Source organism: Poecilia mexicana, unplaced genomic scaffold (assembly GCF_051168715.1).
Source record: "Poecilia mexicana isolate PSO_F unplaced genomic scaffold, ASM5116871v1 scaffold_18, whole genome shotgun sequence".
Classification (NCBI taxonomy): Eukaryota; Metazoa; Chordata; class Actinopteri; order Cyprinodontiformes; family Poeciliidae; genus Poecilia; species Poecilia mexicana.
In genome coordinates this window covers 7,114,527-7,134,589 of record NW_028263387.1, presented here as the reverse complement: position 1 = coordinate 7,134,589, position 20,063 = coordinate 7,114,527, and the positions used below count along the sequence as shown (strand labels likewise).

Here is a 20,063-nt window from a genome sequence, read left to right as displayed (position 1 = left end):
ACTGATGATGTTTTTTAAGCTTGTTTAAGAAGTGTGGTGGTATTTTTCTGAAAAGGGGTGTTTAATATTCATTTTACTTAAACTGAACGTGAGCAGGCTTTCTAATACTTCAATGTAATCGGTGGAAATAATTATCACGACAGATGCATATTGTCGCCTTCCTAAAAATAATGACCCAAGTCATTTTTTGCCAAAAGGGGCTTTAAGGGTGGGGGAACAAACAAACAACAAAACGTACGTATAACTCATACTACCCTAATCAGGTGTATAACGGCTAACTGTAGCTTTCCATTGTTAGTTTCAAGTTCAAGTCCGAGAAACATTTTTTATAGGTTTCTTTACTGATTAGACCATTTCGAAAACATTCTCCAAATATTTTAAAAATGATGGAAATGACACATTAATCTTTCTTAATCCTCCCGGGAGCTTTGGATCAAAGGTTGATAATACAATTATTCACGGTGTCACCTTCGACCTATTCTGGACATTTCAAAAATGATAAGTGCAATAACAAAGCTTATTAAAAGTTTTGTACTCTTCTGTAACAAAATAACTATTTCAAGATCGTCTCTGAACACTTTCCAAAACCTGTCAAATGATGAGAAAAGCAGCCCAGATTTTAACAACCCGCCCAAAGCTGTTTTTTTTTTTTTTTTTTTTCTCCATTCAAACGTGTTCAAACACAATTTTAATGTACTGCTATGCTATGTCCACCCATTGGGCGGAAACCCGCCCATGTTGGCAACACTGATTTTTCTTCGGTCCTGCTGTGGTTCATTCAGGGACAAAAGTGGCTGCTGACCTTTCCAGCACAGCATTCAAACATCAGAAAGGTACAGTAAGATGCGGCTTTATTTTGCTTTTTCTTATTTGTGTTGCGACAGACACCTTGTGTAAGAAGCTTGAGTGACGTAAGTGAACTTACAGTTTTGTTTTAAAACATGCACGACTATATAAAAAAGAAAAGTACCAGAAGAAACCATTTTTGTGCATACTGCTGTTATTATTATTGGCGTGCGGTCTGTGTGTGTAAGTTGACAAATGGAAACGGGAAATTTCTCTGGAAAGTGAAACTTAACTCGAGTATAGGCGTAGGAAGCGGGGGGGACGGGGGGGACATGTCCCCCCCAATATTGGAGAGAGTCACATTCGTCCCCCCCAATAATTTCACCGCTGTTGCGAAGAATTTTAAAATCTTCCACTCGCGTGCTTTTATTTTGAAGGCGCACAACAGCGCATTCAACGGAGCGCTTCCTCCCCCTCCCCCCTCTGAACGGCTCAGAGTAAAAGGCAGCAGCAGATGGAGTCAGAAACTCCGTTTGAAGGAGGTAAACGATCTGCCAGGAATGTTGAATATCGCTCGTTTATAACATCTTGTTGTCAGTTTACTTTCATATATAGAACTAAATCTTTTAGGTTAAGCCGTTTTAATTCTGGGATAGTCACATGTCCAAAATTTTACTGCTAACTTTGTTTAAAAGTTAGCTAGTCTAGTCACAATGATTTAGAATGAGACTGAAACAGCAACGAAATTAGCCTTTTTATTATTTAAAGTGAGCAACATCTGATCATACTCGACCACTTAACATGTATTTATATATTATATTATATTATATTATATTATATTATTTAGATATTTAGGAGAACAGCAGTGCTAGAATGATGCTGAAGAAAGGTGAAGAAGCTCTGGTGAGGTCTTCATTTAGTTTACTGAAATATGTATTAACTGTTTTTAATTTTTAAATAAGCTAAACTATTTTATTATGAGAGGAGCAGGTCAGGGAAGACATAAGAGAGCCAGGTGGAGTTTCAGGGTAAAGATATAAAAATTATATTAATTAATTACATTAAAAATTATATTAATTAATTATATTAAAAAATATATTAATTACAGGAGACAATAAAAAAAGTGCTTGAGGAGAGGTGTAAAGATAAATTAGTGAAAATGTTTGCTACACAGTAAATAGAGTTGAGATGTATAATAATGCATACATCTGAAAATTAAGTTGTTTAAATTCTCATTCTGTATGATAAAAACACTTTTTATATTTAGTTCACATTCTGACACTGTACATTACTGTAGTGTCTGTTGTAAATCCATGAATCCATGCAGGAACATCAGGCTCCAGAGAGTCAGAGGAAGGCAGAGACAGAAACACATATCTGTAGATATTTTAGTTAAATGTTTGCGGCTGAAAATGACAGGAGAAAAAAACATTTAGTCTTTTTGCTTCAGTGTTTTTTATGGATCATGTTTGGTAAGTTACTGAATGCAGAGCTGGAAAGTGAGACTGAGTTAACAGTGAGGAGCTAAGGTGTCTGTTAGACATGAAAAGTATAATTTTTATTTATTTTGTAGATCAAACTGTTGCACTGATGTAGAGAGTTGTTAAAGAAGAACAAAACTTGTTTAGATTTTATTTTTGTTGGTCAAATTGCTGTATTGAGTTTAAAACTGCGGAGTCATATTTTATGAGCTGTTTTTTTACTTTGGTTTTAGAAAGAAGTAGAACCTGTTCAATTACCAGTCAATTTATATCAATGCGTTTTGACCAATAATCAAATGTCTTTTGACCAATAAAATATATCAGAATCTGGTAGCCTGTGTGTGCTACCAAAGTATTTAGCTTGCTAGTTGTGAGAGGCAAATGCTAAAGTGAGTGTTCATCCTGGAATGACGGTCATTGTACTATGCATAACTTTAATCTGATTATTGGATTGTAAATAGTAACATGTTAGAATACTTGTTATTGAAACAAGGGTCAGATTAGAGTAATGCATTACTGATGAGTTGATGGCATCAGGCACATGCAGAGGGAGGGGCTGGGGGGGCTTGAGCACCTGCCCCTTTTGCTCCTTGCCCCCAAGTGCCCTTTTGGTCAAACTTTTTTTTTTTTTTGGTCTTATTTTCTAAGCCCTCTTCTGACACATAATAACGTACTAAAATTATTTGTTGTTTACATTTTTAATAGTTTAGTTCTGTAGAGACAAAATATGTCTGGTGGTTTAGCTCTGATTTACATATCCTGCTAAATTGTGGGTTTGAATATGGCAATACTTTCCTATAACAAAATAGACCTGCAGAAAGAAATTACTAATAAAATATCTTACATATGCATAGTTGTATGGTCTTTTCCTTAGCTTTGATTGTGTATCTCACAATTTTGTAAATTATCATTGTTTATTAAACTCTGAAAGCTGTGAGGCTTTGTTAATATTCTGTCCAAGAATGCGGTGAGATGTGCCCTTTTTTTTTGAGCACCTGCCCCTTTAGTGGTCCCTGCACGGCCCTGGACGGCATAATTGTTTGACAATTATGCTCAAGCTACTTACTGATCTGTCAGGTTTCCAATATGCGTCCCCCCCAATGACAGACTCGTTCCTACGCCCTTGCTAGTAGCCAAATACCATAAAGAGCATCTGACAAGCCCACAGGATGGTAAACGACGCGACGAGCAATTCATCCAAAAATGCACACTGTGGTTCCTTATTGTGCTGCTGGAACAAAAGTTTCTGTATAACACAAATTGAAGATTGACTGTAGAACTAGAGAATGATGCTGAAGTTGGTGTAAACATCAAAGTTGTAGTACTAAGACTAGATAAAGAGCGGTGTGTGATCAGTTATTAAGCTGGGACAAATGTTAAAATATACTTTATTATCTGTTTGAGTGATATTGGTGTATTACTCAGAAGTACACTTTTAGAAATGTTCAGTCCACTTAACACATATAACAGTCACTGCTTTGTAATAAGCAGTGACTGCCTAGATATTGTCCAAGTTTTTATTTTTTGCAGTTTAAAACATTATATAGCTCATAATGCCCTGTTCAATCACAATACACATTAAACTTCTGGTTCTGTTGTTTTACTATAAGAAAACAGGAATGTACTGTAATAATGGGAATTCACTTTCCTATTTTCTTTGTAGGTGGAGCTCTGGGTAAAGTTAGCAGGCTGTAAAATCGACCATAGATGATTTTGTTGTTTTGCATAAAGATGCCCAAATGAGACACAAATTTCCTGGGAAATAAACTAAAAAACTAAACTAAAAAAGAATGGCAGGAATTAGGAACTTTGCTTCATTCCCATAATTTAAGGACTCCACATTTTCTAGCGATGTCTTAGACATTTTCTTCTATGCCGTTTGAACTTTGTTGAAAAACTTATGCTGAAAAAAAAATAATAAAAAATCACATTTCCCTTGAGCACATATAAACCAAAACAGGTGTTCAAGTTTGGGATGCCTTCAAGCAATTTGTCAGCATTTAAATTTCAGAACTGTGAATCAACAAGTTGTTCATAGATAAAAAAATAAAAATAAAAAAAAGTATTTCAGAATCTGTCTGGTCATGCAGAATCAGAAAATCAGGACACTTTCCTGTCTCAACTTTATGAAGGCCCACTACTATGCTATTTGTTCTACGTATCTCCCCAGAAGTTGTTTATGATCAACATGATCTCAGACTGATTACTCTTGCAATGCCTCCACCAGCCCAACAGCAGATGGTTATTGCAGTTCGAACACTGAAACCTCTCCTCGCCACGTGTTCAATTCAAAAACCTCTCTGATCCGTTCCTCTTGTGTTGCTATCTTTTTAGCTAGATGGCTGGTAAGGAGGAAGATCTGCAGGACAATCAGTGCAGAGTCAATCTGGACCGTGAGCAGTTCTGCTGCTCGGTTTGTCTGGATCTGCTGAAGGAGCCCGTCACCATCCCCTGCGGACACAGTTACTGCCGAAGCTGCATCGAGAGCTGCTGGGACAGGCAGGGTGAGAGGGAGGAATACGGCTGCCCCCAGTGCAGGGAGACCTTCCATCCCAGGCCTGTCCTGAAGAGAAACAACATGCTGGCTGAGGTGAGGGGGGCCTATCCAAAGTCCTCTCCTAGGGCCATTTGAAGCCTCTGGGTTGATTTTGATTCCTGACTACAATTCATGAAAAATACTAATTTGGCATGACACCACAGGTGAACTGTAACATTTATAACAGAAATTTTCCAATTGTCTAAGGAAAATTTTAAGTACAACACAAAGTATTCATCTTCTAGCAACCAAGCTTTTTGAATTATCTTCACTTTAGTAGCAAATAGAAGCACATCTTTCCAGTGACTCTTATTCAAAGATAGACTTTGGTGTGCTAAAATAGGCTTTTAACTAATTTTTTAAAATTGGTGTAAATACAGTAAGTTTTTTCAGTTACCCAAATTGTGTTTTTGTTGCTGAAAATATAATTTTTCCATGTTCTCAATCTGATCCAAACTGGATTTCTCTCTTTTAATCAGGAAGATTTGGAAAACACAGTTTTTCTAGTTTGGGATCTACGACATACTTTTAACTTTAACAACCAGTTTGGACTCCACTGCTCTGACTAGATCTTACAAAGGTCTCTTTGGGGTACCTTAAGAATCAAATTTTCTCACTAGTCCAAACTGACTTCACAACCTGCTTCTCCAGGTGGTGAAGAACCTGAAGATGATGAGATATCCCCAACCACCGCCTCCGTCTCTGACCCTGCCCGCCCCGCCTGACGTCGCCTGCGACTTTTGCAGTCTCGGACGAAACAAAGCCACCAAGTCTTGCTTGACGTGCTTGGCGTCTTACTGCGACGAACATGTAGAGCCTCACTACACTGTCCCCGTGTTGCAGAAGCATGAACTGATCTCAGCTACGATGCCAGTAGGGGACAAGGTGTGCACCGAGCATCGGAAGTTGATGGATCTCTGCTGCCAGAAGGACGAACAGCTCATCTGCACCGAGTGCACGGTGGACAAACATAAAGGTCACACGTTTGTGTCTATTTTGGAGTTAAAAGAGACAACAAAGGTAAAAACAAATGATGTGATTAAAGAGTCACAGTCCAATTAAAAAGGTACTCAATGGGAGCCTTCTGGTTTCTTCCAGGAACGGCTGGAGAAAGTTCGAAAGCAAGTGCAAGAGAAAGTCCAGCAAAGAGAAGAAGAGCTGGAGACGATCATACAGGCAGAGAAGAATGTTAAGGTATAACCTAATAAAAAAAGTAAAAAAATTAAAATAGACTTTCTGTTTTTGTTTCCAGAGGTGTAATCAGTAAAACTGAATGTACTGTTAAAGAACTGGAACAAAAGACTGATCTTTATTGTGAAATGTAAGGATCAAAGACCTAAGCAGGAACAGCACGTATCTCCCGGACGTGACTCACTGGTGTATTGCTGAAAACTTTCAGCTGGAACATAACTAAGTAATTAGTTTGTCTGATATGGTGCCAGACCTCCATCTGAGTCTGACGGGTAACAATGTCTTCCTTCCACCACTTGATGGCAGCAGAGAGAAATCATGCATGGTTGGAGTTACATTTTGGGAGCTGAAAAACTCTCAAAATTCTTCTGAAGTGTAACAATTTATAGACTCTGATGTAATCACTAAGAGTCCATCCAACCTGCTAGCCAATTTGAGTTTTAAAGAATTGCAACTTTAACTCATTTATTAAAGCAAACCTAAACCATAACATTGGGGGCATGAAATATTTTCTGGCAAAAGAGAAAAACCATCCATGCCTGTTTTTTATCTTTTAAGTGTCATTTTAATTTGAACAAAAAAGAACCACAGGTTTGACTGAATCCCCCTGAAGGGAATCCAGTTTAGCTCCTATAAGTGTAACCACGCTTTAATAAGAGCTGCGTTTGTTCCCACAGAGCAGTGCCCAAACCTCAAAGGCAGACTGTGCCAAGGCGTTCTCCGAGCTGATCTCGTCCGTGCAGAACAGACGCAGTAAGCTGGAGCAGCTGATCGAAGCCCAGGAGAAGAGCGCCCTGGCTCAGGCTGGGGAGCTGAAGCAGCGCCTGGAGAAGGAGCTCGGTGAGCTGAGAGGGAGGGACGCTCAACTGCTGCGGCTTTCAAGCAGCGATGACGTTGTCTACCTGGCGCAGGTATAGACAGCGTTCGGACTTGTGTGCACTTGCTGAGGTTCTTTTTTCCTTCTGACTTGAATAAAGCTGAGTTACCATCAAACTCCCAGCATCGCGCTGTGCTCCGTTGACCTGTTTAGCATGTCAAAACATTTTAAAGAATTTAGGCTTCCTTTATGATTCCCTGTTTTTTTTTGTTTTTTTTGTTTTTTGTTACTTTCCAATGCCACTTTAGCATTTTAATATTTTCTAATACCACCAAACCATGTTTTGCAAATTAAAGGGTGACAAATCAGAAAAGAAGGATTTTCTCCACAACAAAGATACCTGGAAGACAAGTAACTACTTGTTTTGGAGCGGCAGAACCAGAACCTTGAATTAAATCTGGTTGAGAATATGTGCTGAAAGATTAGGGTGATGGCAAGGATGCCTTCCAACTTTACAGACTTGTATCAAACAAAGATGCACATAAAAAATATAAGTGAAAAAATAAACAAACTGGTCTGGTTACAAAAATGACAACAAAGATTTTTTTTTCATTGCTAATCAAAAATGATACATGTCATCTTTTAGATGCTATTTCTTTTTTTTCTTTTTTTTAAAGTGCCAGTAAATAAAAATGATACCGCTGTGATTACAATGAACACTCACAATGAGTGTTGACTTTTTCAAATTTCCTTCTTAGGAAGGAAATTATATTATTTCCTGTAATGTAAATAATTCGTTATTTACATTACAGTGCCCAGATCTCAAAAGGCAGATAGTATTCCTAAGAAGGAATATTATTTCCTTGCTACTCAAAATAATATTATTTCCTTCCTAAGAATATAAAAGAGCAACTGTTTTAACTTATAGCCTGGCCATTTATGCCCTACACAATTCTGTTTGATTCTAATTTCCTCTCACTGCTCTGTCTGGGCTTTCTCCCATTGCACTGGATTTCTCTGGCAGAATTTCTAGAGAACAGAAGGAGAAGTTATCAACGACATTATCGGTTTTCTGCGCTGTTTTAGAATTGTAGTCTGCCTGTAGTTTGACAATGGCGAGAGATGAAGTGAAGGAAGCCCTTAAGTCCATGTTAGCCACTCTTCTAAATATTGAATTAACATTAACAGCCATCTTATTCGACTCGGTATGTCTCAATTCACAGCGGAGGATGGCTGTTTTCGGTAAGCTTCATAGCGTCGAACTGGTGCATTACATACATCACGTTAGCAATTGGGTAAAATTTAAGACAGAAACAGGCATGGACAACAGAATCCATGCCTCCAGCTAGGATTCGTTTCTCAGTCACTGAGGATCCAGACTCTCTGTATGAGGCAAAGCGTAGAACAAGAGGCTGGTTTTTACCTGGATAGTATTAACTACTTTCTCTATATATTTTTCAGCGTAACTCCATTTCCGTTGCATTTCAAGACTTTGCGCCGGGTGCCGGTCCTCCACGTTCTTTCACAGATGTGACTGCCTGTGTGACTGAGCTGAAAGCTAAAGCAGACATTTTGCTGAACGAGACATGGCCCAAGATCTCAGCTACGGGTAAGTAGAGTTTCTGTGTGTATAAGATTTGCTTTCTTTCAGTGGCTCTTAAAAATGACTGCTGTGTCTTCTCACAGTCTCTTACGTTGACTTCTCCTTACCGCCTGCACCCAACAGCAGAGAGGAGTTTTTACGTTGTAAGAAATCAAACTACAGATATCTTTCTTTAATGGTCACAAATATTGTCAGAATTATTACAGTGGTGACTCTGTTTCTGCTTTGCTTGGCAGATTGGCGTCCCCTTACATTGGATGACACGTCAAACTACCCTAACCTGAACCTGGTGGACAGCTGTAAAATGAGGCCTTCACCCATCCCCTATCCTCCTCATCCGAACAGATTCACAAAGTTCCCACAGGTTCTCTGCAAAGAGGCTTTAACAGAGCGGAGTTACTGGGAGGTGGAGTGGCATGCTCGCACCCTCTCTGTGGCTGTAGCTTACGCAGACGCCAACCGAACATCGGACGAGTCAGAGTTTGGGAGAAACGACAAGTCCTGGACTCTAGAATGCTCAGGAGACACCCTGAAGTTTCGACACAATGATGTTGATATGAAAGTACCAGGCTCTTGCTCCAAAAAGATTGGCGTGTTCCTGGATTACCAAGCAGGAATTCTGAGTTTTTATCAGGTTTCTGACCAGATGCTGCAAATCTTTGAAGTCCAGACCATGTTCACTGAGCCTCTTCATCCTGGTATTGGTTTGAACTATGAGTGGTACGATACTGGAGTATTTGCACAGCTGGCCATATTGAAATAGTACAAGGACATGAAATGGTACAGAAATAGAACCACCGCAGTAATAATTATGACAATGTTTGTGAGTAGCGGTTTGCAGGTGTGGCAAAACTAATTCAGTGTAACAGAATTTCTGTCAAGAACTTGGAAAGTTTCCAAAGATTAAGGTGAAAGGGAAAGAGTAATTAAACTCTGTGGTGGAGGGAAAATATGAGGAAGTATTTTCACTTGGTTTGATGTGTTTTGAATTCGCCAACATGTCCTCAATTTGTTGTTTTTTTTTCTCGCAAAATCCATCTTCATCAGTTTCTCACAAGAGAAGAATCAGCAACTCCCTGTGTACTTGTGAAACCTTTTTTGTTTTGCATCGGTCAAAGGTGGAACCAACTCACACACCATCAGAGAAATGCACAGAGCAGATTTTCTGGGCGTTGGATTTTCTACTTTTGTAGTTTTGAACAGAAATGGACAAAGTCAAGTTTCTCAGGCTGTTTGATATGTACAATTTGATCTTGGGGAAATAAACATCTTTTTAACAAATTTGTAAGTTGTTATGTAATCATAATTTGTAAAAATGCATTTTAGTGTTGGTTGCGATCAGAAACTTTTCACCTAATAAACAACATTTTCTGTATGAGGTGAAAGTGACAGAGTAAGACAAGATAGAAGCAAACATTGGTTGTTCACATCAACCCAGTTTTACATATTGATACAATATTAAAAATGACTAAAATAAGCCGATACTGATATTAATACTTGCATATTGTGCAATCCTAGAAATTATTGCTATTATCATTACATCTGTCCAGTGACTATTATAATTTCCAGAGACTTTAAAGTAACTTGTCTGCTTACTGATGATTGAAAGCTTGATAAAAATTAAAGTTGGGGTATGTAGGATTCATAAAAAGAGATGTATTTGCATATTTATTAAAATTGTCACTGTGTCATGGTAGCAGGATGGTATGAGAAAGATAATATGTGAAAAAATCTGAGCTCCTCTGCCTTCTCCCAGTGATAGCTAGAGAAATACATAGCTCAGTCAGAAACAACCAATAAGAGCCAGGAGGAGGATCTTAGCCCTCTCAATCATGCTTGTATAGGTGCTGCTCACACCCTCTCACTTGCTTTCTTTTACATGCAGCTTCTCTCCATCAACAGTCTGAAATGAATGCTATGGCTAGTTAGCGTAGCTACTCATGACGGCAGATAAGAAGTTTTCCTGAAACGGTAAGTTGTTTCTCTGCCAGCACTGAGACCCGCCTCCTGGCTCTGATTGGTTTTGATTGGAGCAATTCTGCAGAAGGCAATAGTAACATTGAGGAGGTGAAGGAGCTTGATCTTTTCACAGATTATCTGTCTCATACTGAACAAATATGTGAAATAAGCATTTTATTAATTTTTTAATAATTATTAAAGTTACAGTTACCCTAGTTTAAGTACACAGAGCATGATAGAAGTGTTTTGGTACTGGGGCAAGAGTCCTCTTTTTTTGGAAATCAAAATATGGTCACCCTGATGCTGTCACATCTAAACCTTAGATGTAAGAACCGGTGGAACCGTGAGAGTATCAGGTTTCATGCTGACTTAACATTGATCCTGGCAGAGGTAGCTAGATGTCCTTTTTAAATTGTCTCCTTGGGAGCTTTTTTTTTTTTTTTTTTTTTTTTTTAAATCATCTTAATCCTTTCTTTTGATTTTTAAAGGTTTCTTTAGAGGGGGTCATGCACGAGGGACCAGTTTTACTTATGCAGCTGGAAAGCTGAGCAATCTCATTTTATTATTATTATTAATTTTTTAGTTAAAGTGCTGGGCTAACCTGGTTATTATTTGGTGTAGAATGGATAACTTTGGTTTGTTCCTGAGAGTACTGTTTTGTTTCAGTTGTTTTGATTATTATTTATGACTTAGTTTATTGTTTTCTTATTCTAGTGCAAATTATTTCAAGGGAATGCATGAATAAGAAAAAGTATAAGGAAAAAAAGCTAAAACGGGGCTATGCTAATGCTGGGAGGGGGGAAATGAATAGTAAGATAATTGTTCTTGTCTTTTTATGATGTATGATGTAACGCAGTTTGAACTACCTTGTTGCTAAAATGTTACAAATGAACTTGACAAAAAAAAAAAAAAAAAAAAAAAAAAAGGAACCGAAAGCTGCACAATTGACAGGAGGAATTCCAGGTTACTGTTAAATCACGGCTTCGAACAGGTAACTGGAGAAATATGTTCACATACTTGTATAAACATTATCAGACTGTCAAGGCAGACAGAAGCAGCCCAGGTTACTACGGACACACCCATCCTCTGTTAAAACGTGTCGAAGCAAGAAGAGCAAACCTATGGCGTGAGACACGGGGAGAAAAGAAGGGAGAGGACGTAGGTGGGTTGGAAAGCGTGGGCAAAGGGAAAGGTATAAAGGAGAGGAGGAAAAGTGTCCCACCTGAAAGGGAACCAGTCGTGCTTCACCTGTACTCATGGCGCCCTCTCTCTCGGTGAGTTTACGTCTGTTTTTCTGAGTTTTCACGTGCGATAAGAATCTCAGATGTGCTCAGGTTGCTCGAGCGCACATGAACTCTGTTATACTACGAACTATGAGTGCTGTAATATTTTTTTAAAAGAAATGTCAAAGTAATTTTTTTAATTGAGCAACAATTTGGTATTTTATGCTTTCTGAAGAACATTAAAAAAAGAAAAAAGAAATCCAAACAAATCCCGTCCAGCTAAATCTATGTTCTGCACGTGAGATGTAGTTTCGGGTACGTGTAGTTTTTTTTCCTCCATTGGTGCAGCAGCTGTCATTCTGAAGGCATGTCTTTGTGTCACATTGTACACAAACACACCTTCTGAGTCATTCGGGTCGCAATCTTTGGTCGGATTTGTTTGTACAACTGATGGAGGGGAAAAGACAAGGAGCAGCAAGTGTGCTATAGGGTTGACAGGAATAGAAGCGGGACGGATAACACAGAGCCAGGACTCACTCAACAGACTTTCTGTTGTCACTCGTCACGTGAAACTTTACTTTAACTCCGAGGAATCCTATTTGAACGTGTGCATGCTGCAGGGACTTATGTTAAAAGTTGAAAATTTATTGCAATAAATCTCTCTCAGGTGCATGCACTTGTCTGTCTTTAAAACAAACAACACAGTGATTTGCTCCCATGGATCATCTGTGATAATGGTGATTAATCAGAAAATCAACTAAGCCGGTTGAACGAGATCTTGGTTACAACTGGCAGAAAAAAAAACTGCTGGTAGAGCTTGAGTGATTGAAATGATAGAGAAAGTAAAAACTTGATGCAGGAACTTTTGCAGGTAGACAGAATTACTTTATCCTAAAGAAAGACTCCAATCCTAAAGAAAGTCTTCAATGCTGGCTAAAATACCCCAAAAAACCCCTGTGAGAGATTGCGTTTTATATATATATATGTATGTATATATATGCGTTTGAGTTACTTTTCTTCAGATAGTTTTGACTTGTCAATAATTGCAAATTCCAATCAGTGTTGGCCTAAAACCTTAAGTTTGAGTTTTAGAAGATTTAGCTTAGAAAAAAAGAAGTGAGACCAAGTAGCTGCACATCCAAATCACTATAAGAATCACTGGATGAGTTGTTAAAAAAAAAAAGAAAAAAAAGAAAGTTCTGGAAATCTCTAATTAGTGGCCACAACTATGTTTAATTAAAAAATTATTAAAAATAAAAAAATCTGCATGCACACCTAAAGAGCGCGTTAAGTTCTGATTGATTTGAAGAACTTTGGCAAATATTGTCAAGTCAAGATGTGACATGTACCAGACCGAGTGCTGAGAATGAATCAAAGTTTTTTTTCCCCCCGCCTTTTTAACATATTTGCTTGTTCTACAGTTGAATTTTACAAATATAAAGCGTTTTATTTTTCTAATCAGCTGCACGTTTTTTTTCTTTTTTTTTTTTTTTTAGTTTTCTACCATATATTTCTTATGCTGCAAGTTCGTTGGGTTTTTTTTATTATTATATTTTTTGTTTTTAATTTACATTTTGTGCAAATCTGCACGATTCCAGCACTTTGCTGAACTTTCCCGCTGACGGACGATGAAGGATTATTCTATTCTGTTCTACATATTGTTTTTTTTCCAGCACTTTGTCAAAAAGACTTCATACATTTGCATGACATCCCTAAATAATTAAGAATAAGAATGAAGTTGTTCTATTGCGAGAATAATATTATGACTTTGATCATTTGATCAACTCATGACTTAATTCTTGTAATTTTATTGTTTTTAAATTTTCTTAGCGTGGCCATAATACTCCGTCGTAGTTTGCTGCATGTCTCTGCCCTGAAGACTTTTCTTCAGCAAATTCCTAGTAAATCACTGCAGGTTGAGTTTTTTCAGACTGAGTTGACTTATGGCCAAATGTGAATGTTGATCTAAGTGTAACCATTTGTGCTTTGCACATGCATGTCGGATTGAGAAACAGCAGCTCCTGAGTCAACAAGTCGGCTGGAAAACTTGTTAATTGACATGAAATGTAAAATCTGAATAACAGAAGTGGAAACTAAAAGGCAGCCAGTGAGTCTGGTTACTCGAAAACAATAAATATGGAGATTATGGAACTAATTACGATGGAAAGAAGCTCTTAGGCTCTTAGGCTGCTCTAACAGGTTATTCCTGTTTTATATGAAGCAGTGTCTAACTTATCTAAAGCGGTCTCATTAAATAACTGTCTGTTTTAAGCCACAGGTTTTACCTGCTCATATGGCAGCTTTCTACTATAGGAGTTTCTATTTGCTTTTTATGCTTGAACATCAGATTTCAGTCACATGAGGAAAATGGATATTTGCTGAGGTATACAGCTTCCAAAAGTATTCACACCCTTTACACAATACAGCCACAAACATAAATATATTTCATTGGAATTTTAAGTGAAAGACCGACACAAAGTGGTAGACAGGTGTGAAGTGGAGAGAAAAATATGCAAGATTCAAAATGTTATTTACACAAAAAAGAACACTGAAAAGTGTGGTGTGCAAAAGTGTTCAAGCCCCTTCTCTCTAGTTGCCTTCAGAAGTTGCTTGACGACTGCTACAAATCCAGCTGCTCTGTGACGCCTCAGAGTTTGAGAGAATATTGGGAAGCAAATGGCATCATGGAGTCCAAGGAACAAACCAGACTGACCTGTCTGGTTTGTTCCTTGGACTCCATGATGCCATTTGGAGAAACATGTGGAGAAGTTTAAAGCAGGCTTAGGCTATAAAAAGATTTCCTGAGGTTTGAACAGAGCTCTGTTCAGACCATCGTCCAGAAACGGAAAGAGTGCAGCACAACTGTAAACCGACCAAGACGAGGCCGTCCAGCTAAACTTCCAGGCTGAACAAGGAGATCCCTGATCAGAGATGCAGTCAAGAGGCTCATGGTGACTCTGGACCAGATGCAGAGATCCACAGCTCAGGTGGAGGAATTTGTTCACGGGAAAACTATTAGTCATTCACAGCACAAATGTGGTTTTTATGGAAGAGTGGCTAGAAGAAAACCAAGATGGTCGGTGCTGATGGGAAGATGAATGGAGCCAAATAAAGGGCAATCATGGAAGAAAACCAATTTGAGTCTGTTTAAAACACAACATAATCATGTGTAAGAATGGCCCAGTCAAAGTCCACACCTTAACCTAATTGAGAACCTGTGGCAAGATCTGGAAACTGCTGTTTACAAACACTTTTCATCTAATCTGACTGAGCCTGAGCTGCTTAGCAAAGAAGAATGAACAAAAATTTCAGTCACTAGACATGCAAACTAGACAAAAACTAAAAGAGTTAAAGCTGGAATTGAAGCAAAAGGTGGTTCAACAGAGTACTGACTCACGCAGGCTGAACACTTTTACACACCACTGTTTTCAGTTCCTTATTTGTAAAACATCTTTAGAATCATGTATAACTTTCTTTCCACTTCACAGTTGTATCAGGGCCTCTCACATACAATTCCAGTGAAACATATTCATGTTTGCGGTTTTAATGTGAGAAAATATGGAAAGTTCAAAAGGTATGAATACTTTTGCAAGCTACTGTAACTAATTTTATTGTTGCACTTTGTAAATAAGCTAATCATTTAGCTACTTTATTCTTATCAGAATGCATGCAGCAGTGTAGTGCCTTCTACACCTTAATCGCATGAAAGTAGGAAAATCAGCCTGAACAGTTCCACAGAACATGCATCATTAGAAGACCTCAAAATTATGCAGAGGTGCTCTTTTCCATTTTTGCAGGATGAGATATTGTCATGTTGTGCGGTGTTGCTTTTTTTTTTTCTCTTCAACATTGCTCAGTTGAAGCAGCGCTTCGGATTTTTAATGACGCAGAAAGTTTTGCCCCATCAGGTATGCAAATAAAAAACCTAGTTGTAAATCATCACTCCAGTCCCGAAAGCAGCTGTTGCTAAGCGGTGTACTCTGCTCATGTCTGGTCTCGTCGTTCAGGAATTAAGAGTCCCGGTTAAAACCCGTCACACTTGTGCCCCTCTAATACGCGTCAGCGCAAGCAGTTAATACCTGTGAATCTCACGCCCACACCAGGAAAAACATTGAGGTCCTGTTCTTCTATCAGGCAATCTTGAAAAGGTGTTTGTTTTAGAACGACACTATAGAATAAAAGAACCTTCCCACTCTTGCGGTGGCTAATTTGTGGTTCTTTTTTTATGGGAAAGGAATAAACGCAACAACCCTGAATACAAATTGCTCTCCAATGCTTCCTCTTTACCAGGGAACACAGATGCCCCCCAATAACAGCAGCTGTATGATCAATGACAGCATTGTAAGTACTCCAGCTGCCACAGTGACGGGCACGCTCATCCTCTCCGCCGTGTTTCTGTTGGGATTCCCCGGAAACCTCTTCGTCATCTGGAGCATCCTGGCGCGGGCCCGAAAGCAATCCGTCACGACCCTTCTCATCCTCAACCTAGCCATTGCGGACGGCTCCCTGATGGCTCTGACCCCGTTCTTCATCGCCTACCTGGCTATGATGGACTGGAAAATGGGGACTGTGATGTGCAAGGTTCTGTTCTACCTCTGCTTGGCCAACATGTACGCCTCCATCCAGCTGATCATGCTGATGAGCATTTACAGGTTGGTGTCGGTGGTGTGGCCCCAGCGCATCAGCGTGATCACCGGCAAGAGGACGATCATGCGAGTGCTGGGGGTCATGTGGTTGCTCGTCATGGTCGCCTCGATTCCTGCGCTGATCTATCGAGATGCGAGGCTTAATAAAGAGAGGAATAGAACGGTTTGTGATTCATTCCACGACAAAGACCCAGATGTAAGTTTGGACAATCCCTTCTCTCTTGTTAGTTCTCTGAATACATATGAACTTTCTCTAATTTTTCCCTTCTTTTGCCCCCTGTATCTCAGGTGGTTCTGCAGTACATGCTGGAGATTGTGTTGGGCTTCGTGGTACCTTACGGAGTCATTTTAGTCAGTTACATTTGCATCCTGCGCAGGATTCGGCAGACCAGATTCCGCCGCCGGATCCGCAGCGAAAAGCTCATTCTGGCCATCGTGGTGACCTTCTGCCTGTTTTGGTTACCCTACCACATCATCAACATGGTGCAAGTACGCCACGTTTCTTCTGAGCATGATATGGGAGTTCATTTTTGAGTTGTTAGTCATCATGTCGTTTTTGTATTCCCCTCAGGTTGCATCGGCTTTGCTTCCAGAATGTTCACCAAAAAGATTGTTGTAAGTGATCCCCCGTCCGCAAACACACTCATCTTAGAATAAAAAGGAAAAAAACAACTCAAGCACTGAGCTATCTTCCTCCAAGGTTAAATTAACTCTTTTTGGTACCAATGAATGGACTGACGACAGAAACAGAAACTGATTGGCTTAAAGAGCAGCTCTCACTAACTGAAACTCCAGTCCTATGGTTCAGGGTATTGAGCCATTAAAAATATTCAGATTGTTTGACAAAAATACGGAGAGTAACAAGTGCCGTATAGAAGCCTGGCTGTCAGCTTTATAAAAATTTGTTCTTCTTTCCCAACTCTCACTCGTCTGTTTATGTCTTGTCTTACAAGGTTGGAGAAAATATGGAAGAAATTCCGCGCCGTTACCTCCACCATCGCCTTCATCAGCAGCTGTGCCAACCCGGTGCTCTACTTCTTTGCAGGAAAGTCTTACATCAGACGGGAGGGTCTGGCGTTCATGGCTCGCTTGTTTGAGGGCACGGGCTTGGACTCCACCAGGAAGAGCCAAATGAACAGCCAGAACAGCCGGGACAAGGACAAAGACGCGGAAGTCGTGCTGCAAGACAAAGACTCGTCCACAAACTCAAACTCTATCATCAAATCAGCAAAAACGGGAAAATAGAAGTGAACATCCTCTCTGTTGTGTAAATCTTTCTTCCGTCCAATCGTAAAAAAAAAAAAAGGTTTTACAAAGACTTGAGACTCGACACCACCAAGTAAGACTCAGCAGATCGCCGAAGAGGTACTCTTGGATACATTTGCAGACAAAAGCCTGTTAAAATGGTGATGCTACATGTATATAGAAATAATTGAAAACAGGCTTAACACCCATATGGAATATCAGACAAAATGAGGATCACAGCCAGGGATGCTTAGACTTCTCAGAGGTCTAGTTCAAGTCCTCTAACTTTGTACATTCTGAATAGTAGTTAAGTTTCCACATGCTTTTAAATGGATTACCTGCTATTAATTTGCTTGCTGATGTCTTTTCCCTGGGACACTGTCTTTTATTATCTTTGCATAATAGCATTTTTAAGGCGTCATTGAACTACATGTGAATTTTTACAGCACAACAAATAATTCCACTTTTGTATAAAACAAAAACTATTGTGTGCTTTATCATATCGAAACATTGAAAGAGAGTACTGGTTTCACTTTAGAGTCCTTCTCGCGTTTGCACTATATTGCTGTTCCAGTCATGATTTTGCATTTCTCTCTCCAGGACTAAAATGTCTAGTTTCACAATACATGCCACTAGATGTCACAGTTTTCCACCTGCTGAACCTTTATTTCTTTCTTTCTTTTTTTTTTTTTTTTTTTTACAAATAATTGTTTTCTGGCAATTTGAGAGAGCACAAAAGAGCAATCAGTCTTGCATGGCAAAAACTAAAACACAAGACTAAATTGTCTTTTCGCCTACTACGTTCAAGAATGGTAAGTTATTTTTTTTCTTCATATACCACATCCAAAGTAGAGTTTTATAGAAGTTAAATGTGTTTTTTACTTTCAAAAGCTTGTCAGAAGACGTGATTTTGAATTTATGTCTGTATGGCACAGAGGTATACATCTCGTAAGTGGACAAAGCAACATTCTTACTATTATGCATCCTCATCATTTTTTTTTCAATGACTTCTGCACTATTTTACAGAATATACTACTCACAAATAGATATGTTGAATTTTGTACAGTTTTTTTCCCCCGTCATCATCAAAACTAAACGACACACATAAAACACCAAACACAGAATGTATGAGTTGTCTGTAATAATGAGCAATGTATATCTCAAAATCCTCCAAATTTGAACGTCAGAAATCTATTTTCAACATCTCTGGCAAATTTTTACTGTAAATATCTAAGTAAAGCAAAAGCTACTTTTATTTCTAGTGAACCTTGAGAAATTTAGAGATATTTTGGGAGCAGATATATTGACCCCAAATAGATAAAAGATTAAATAACCATTCAGACTTTAACCTTTTGTGTCGGTCATATGGCTTCTGTTCTCCAAAAATGCTTAACACTAGACATTGAAAAATAAGACCACAGAAGTGATCTGTCATGGCTAATGTGGCGTTAGCAGCACTTCCTGTGAATCCACGTATTGGCCGTCTGGAGAAACTGTGATTTCTACCATGGATGCTCAGTCTATTTTGCCGTAACTTCATAACTCATTGTACCGGTTCCTCGTTCCTGCTAACAAACTGCAAAATCTTTTGGACGTCCATCAATTGCTTCCATTCAATAATCTGTTGTTTTATAACATCGTCACTTGCGTATAGAATGTCAGACAATATAAACTACATGTCTGAATGAAGAGTCGTTCTCTATAAAACGAGCAGTCCTTTTATTTTTCTAGGCATTGCAAACAAACGTGGCATTAATGAATATCTGTGAATTTAATTGATTTCTTTATAATTTTTTTTCTAGAAAATGTCTTTCAAATTGTCACAGCTTTCACTGTTTTTTAGCTATGAACTACAGCTTTAGCCAAAGTGTGTTTGTTGTACATAAGATTGTACTTTGCTTTTGCACAATTTTGTGAACAAATTAAAATAGAAAAAAAAAATACATGCAATAAAAATGTGAAGCAGTCCCCTGTATTCATTTAAATGGAAACAAACAATCTGCAGCTTACAGTAATCGTATCTCAAACGGCTGTGCTAGTGGTTTATGGTTCTGTCTTGAATATTTACAGGCAGTACCACACAAGATCTGATTCTACTGCACTGAATACACCAACAGTTACGTGTCATTGTGAAACCGTGACAAAGTCATTCATGCTTACAGACATTGGCGTCATGACTTCTCATTTTGTCAATGCTCACTTTTTCATTGACATGAATGTACTTGCCTTTTAGGAATGATCAGCAAGTGTCGTGGTGTTTTCAGGTCATCAGCTACGGTAAAGAAATGAACAGTGGAAATCCTTATAGAGATGTGAGAAATGCATCAAAGTGACTGAAAAACTGTACCGAGTCATGGATTTCCGTCTTGAGAAATATTTCTCTGAAACTGATCTCGAGAACATGTTTTTTTATATTATTATTATTTGTGTAGCAATACACCTATATCCTTCATGTTCCAAAGTATTTCTGCAATGTAGTTGAGCCACAGCCAGAAACCTCCTTTGGCAATCTTTTTTATTTCCTTATTTCCTTGTGAGCTATCTAGCTAGATATCAAGATAGCTGGCTGTCCAGAT

General features: G+C 38.7%; 2 protein-coding genes across 2 annotated transcripts; both read left to right on the top strand.

Moving 5' to 3' along the window:
- The first annotated feature begins 654 nt into the window (after positions 1-654).
- Positions 655-9,695, top strand: LOC106933504 (E3 ubiquitin/ISG15 ligase TRIM25-like). The gene is made up of 8 exons (XM_015012783.2): positions 655-833; positions 4,602-4,857; positions 5,455-5,823; positions 5,902-5,997; positions 6,672-6,905; positions 8,273-8,420; positions 8,498-8,557; positions 8,651-9,695. The coding sequence occupies exons 2-8, from the start codon at positions 4,606-4,608 to the stop codon at positions 9,175-9,177; spliced, it is 1,686 nt and encodes a 561-aa protein (XP_014868269.2). The 5' UTR covers positions 655-833; positions 4,602-4,605; the 3' UTR covers positions 9,178-9,695.
- Positions 9,696-10,611: 916 nt separating this feature from the next.
- Positions 10,612-19,455, top strand: ltb4r2a (leukotriene B4 receptor 2a). The gene is made up of 5 exons (XM_015012780.2): positions 10,612-11,647; positions 15,887-16,438; positions 16,531-16,731; positions 16,814-16,857; positions 17,196-19,455. Exons 1-5 carry the CDS (start codon positions 11,630-11,632, stop codon positions 17,485-17,487), a joined length of 1,107 nt encoding a protein of 368 aa, XP_014868266.2. The 5' UTR covers positions 10,612-11,629; the 3' UTR covers positions 17,488-19,455.
- Positions 19,456-20,063: the final 608 nt, after the last annotated feature.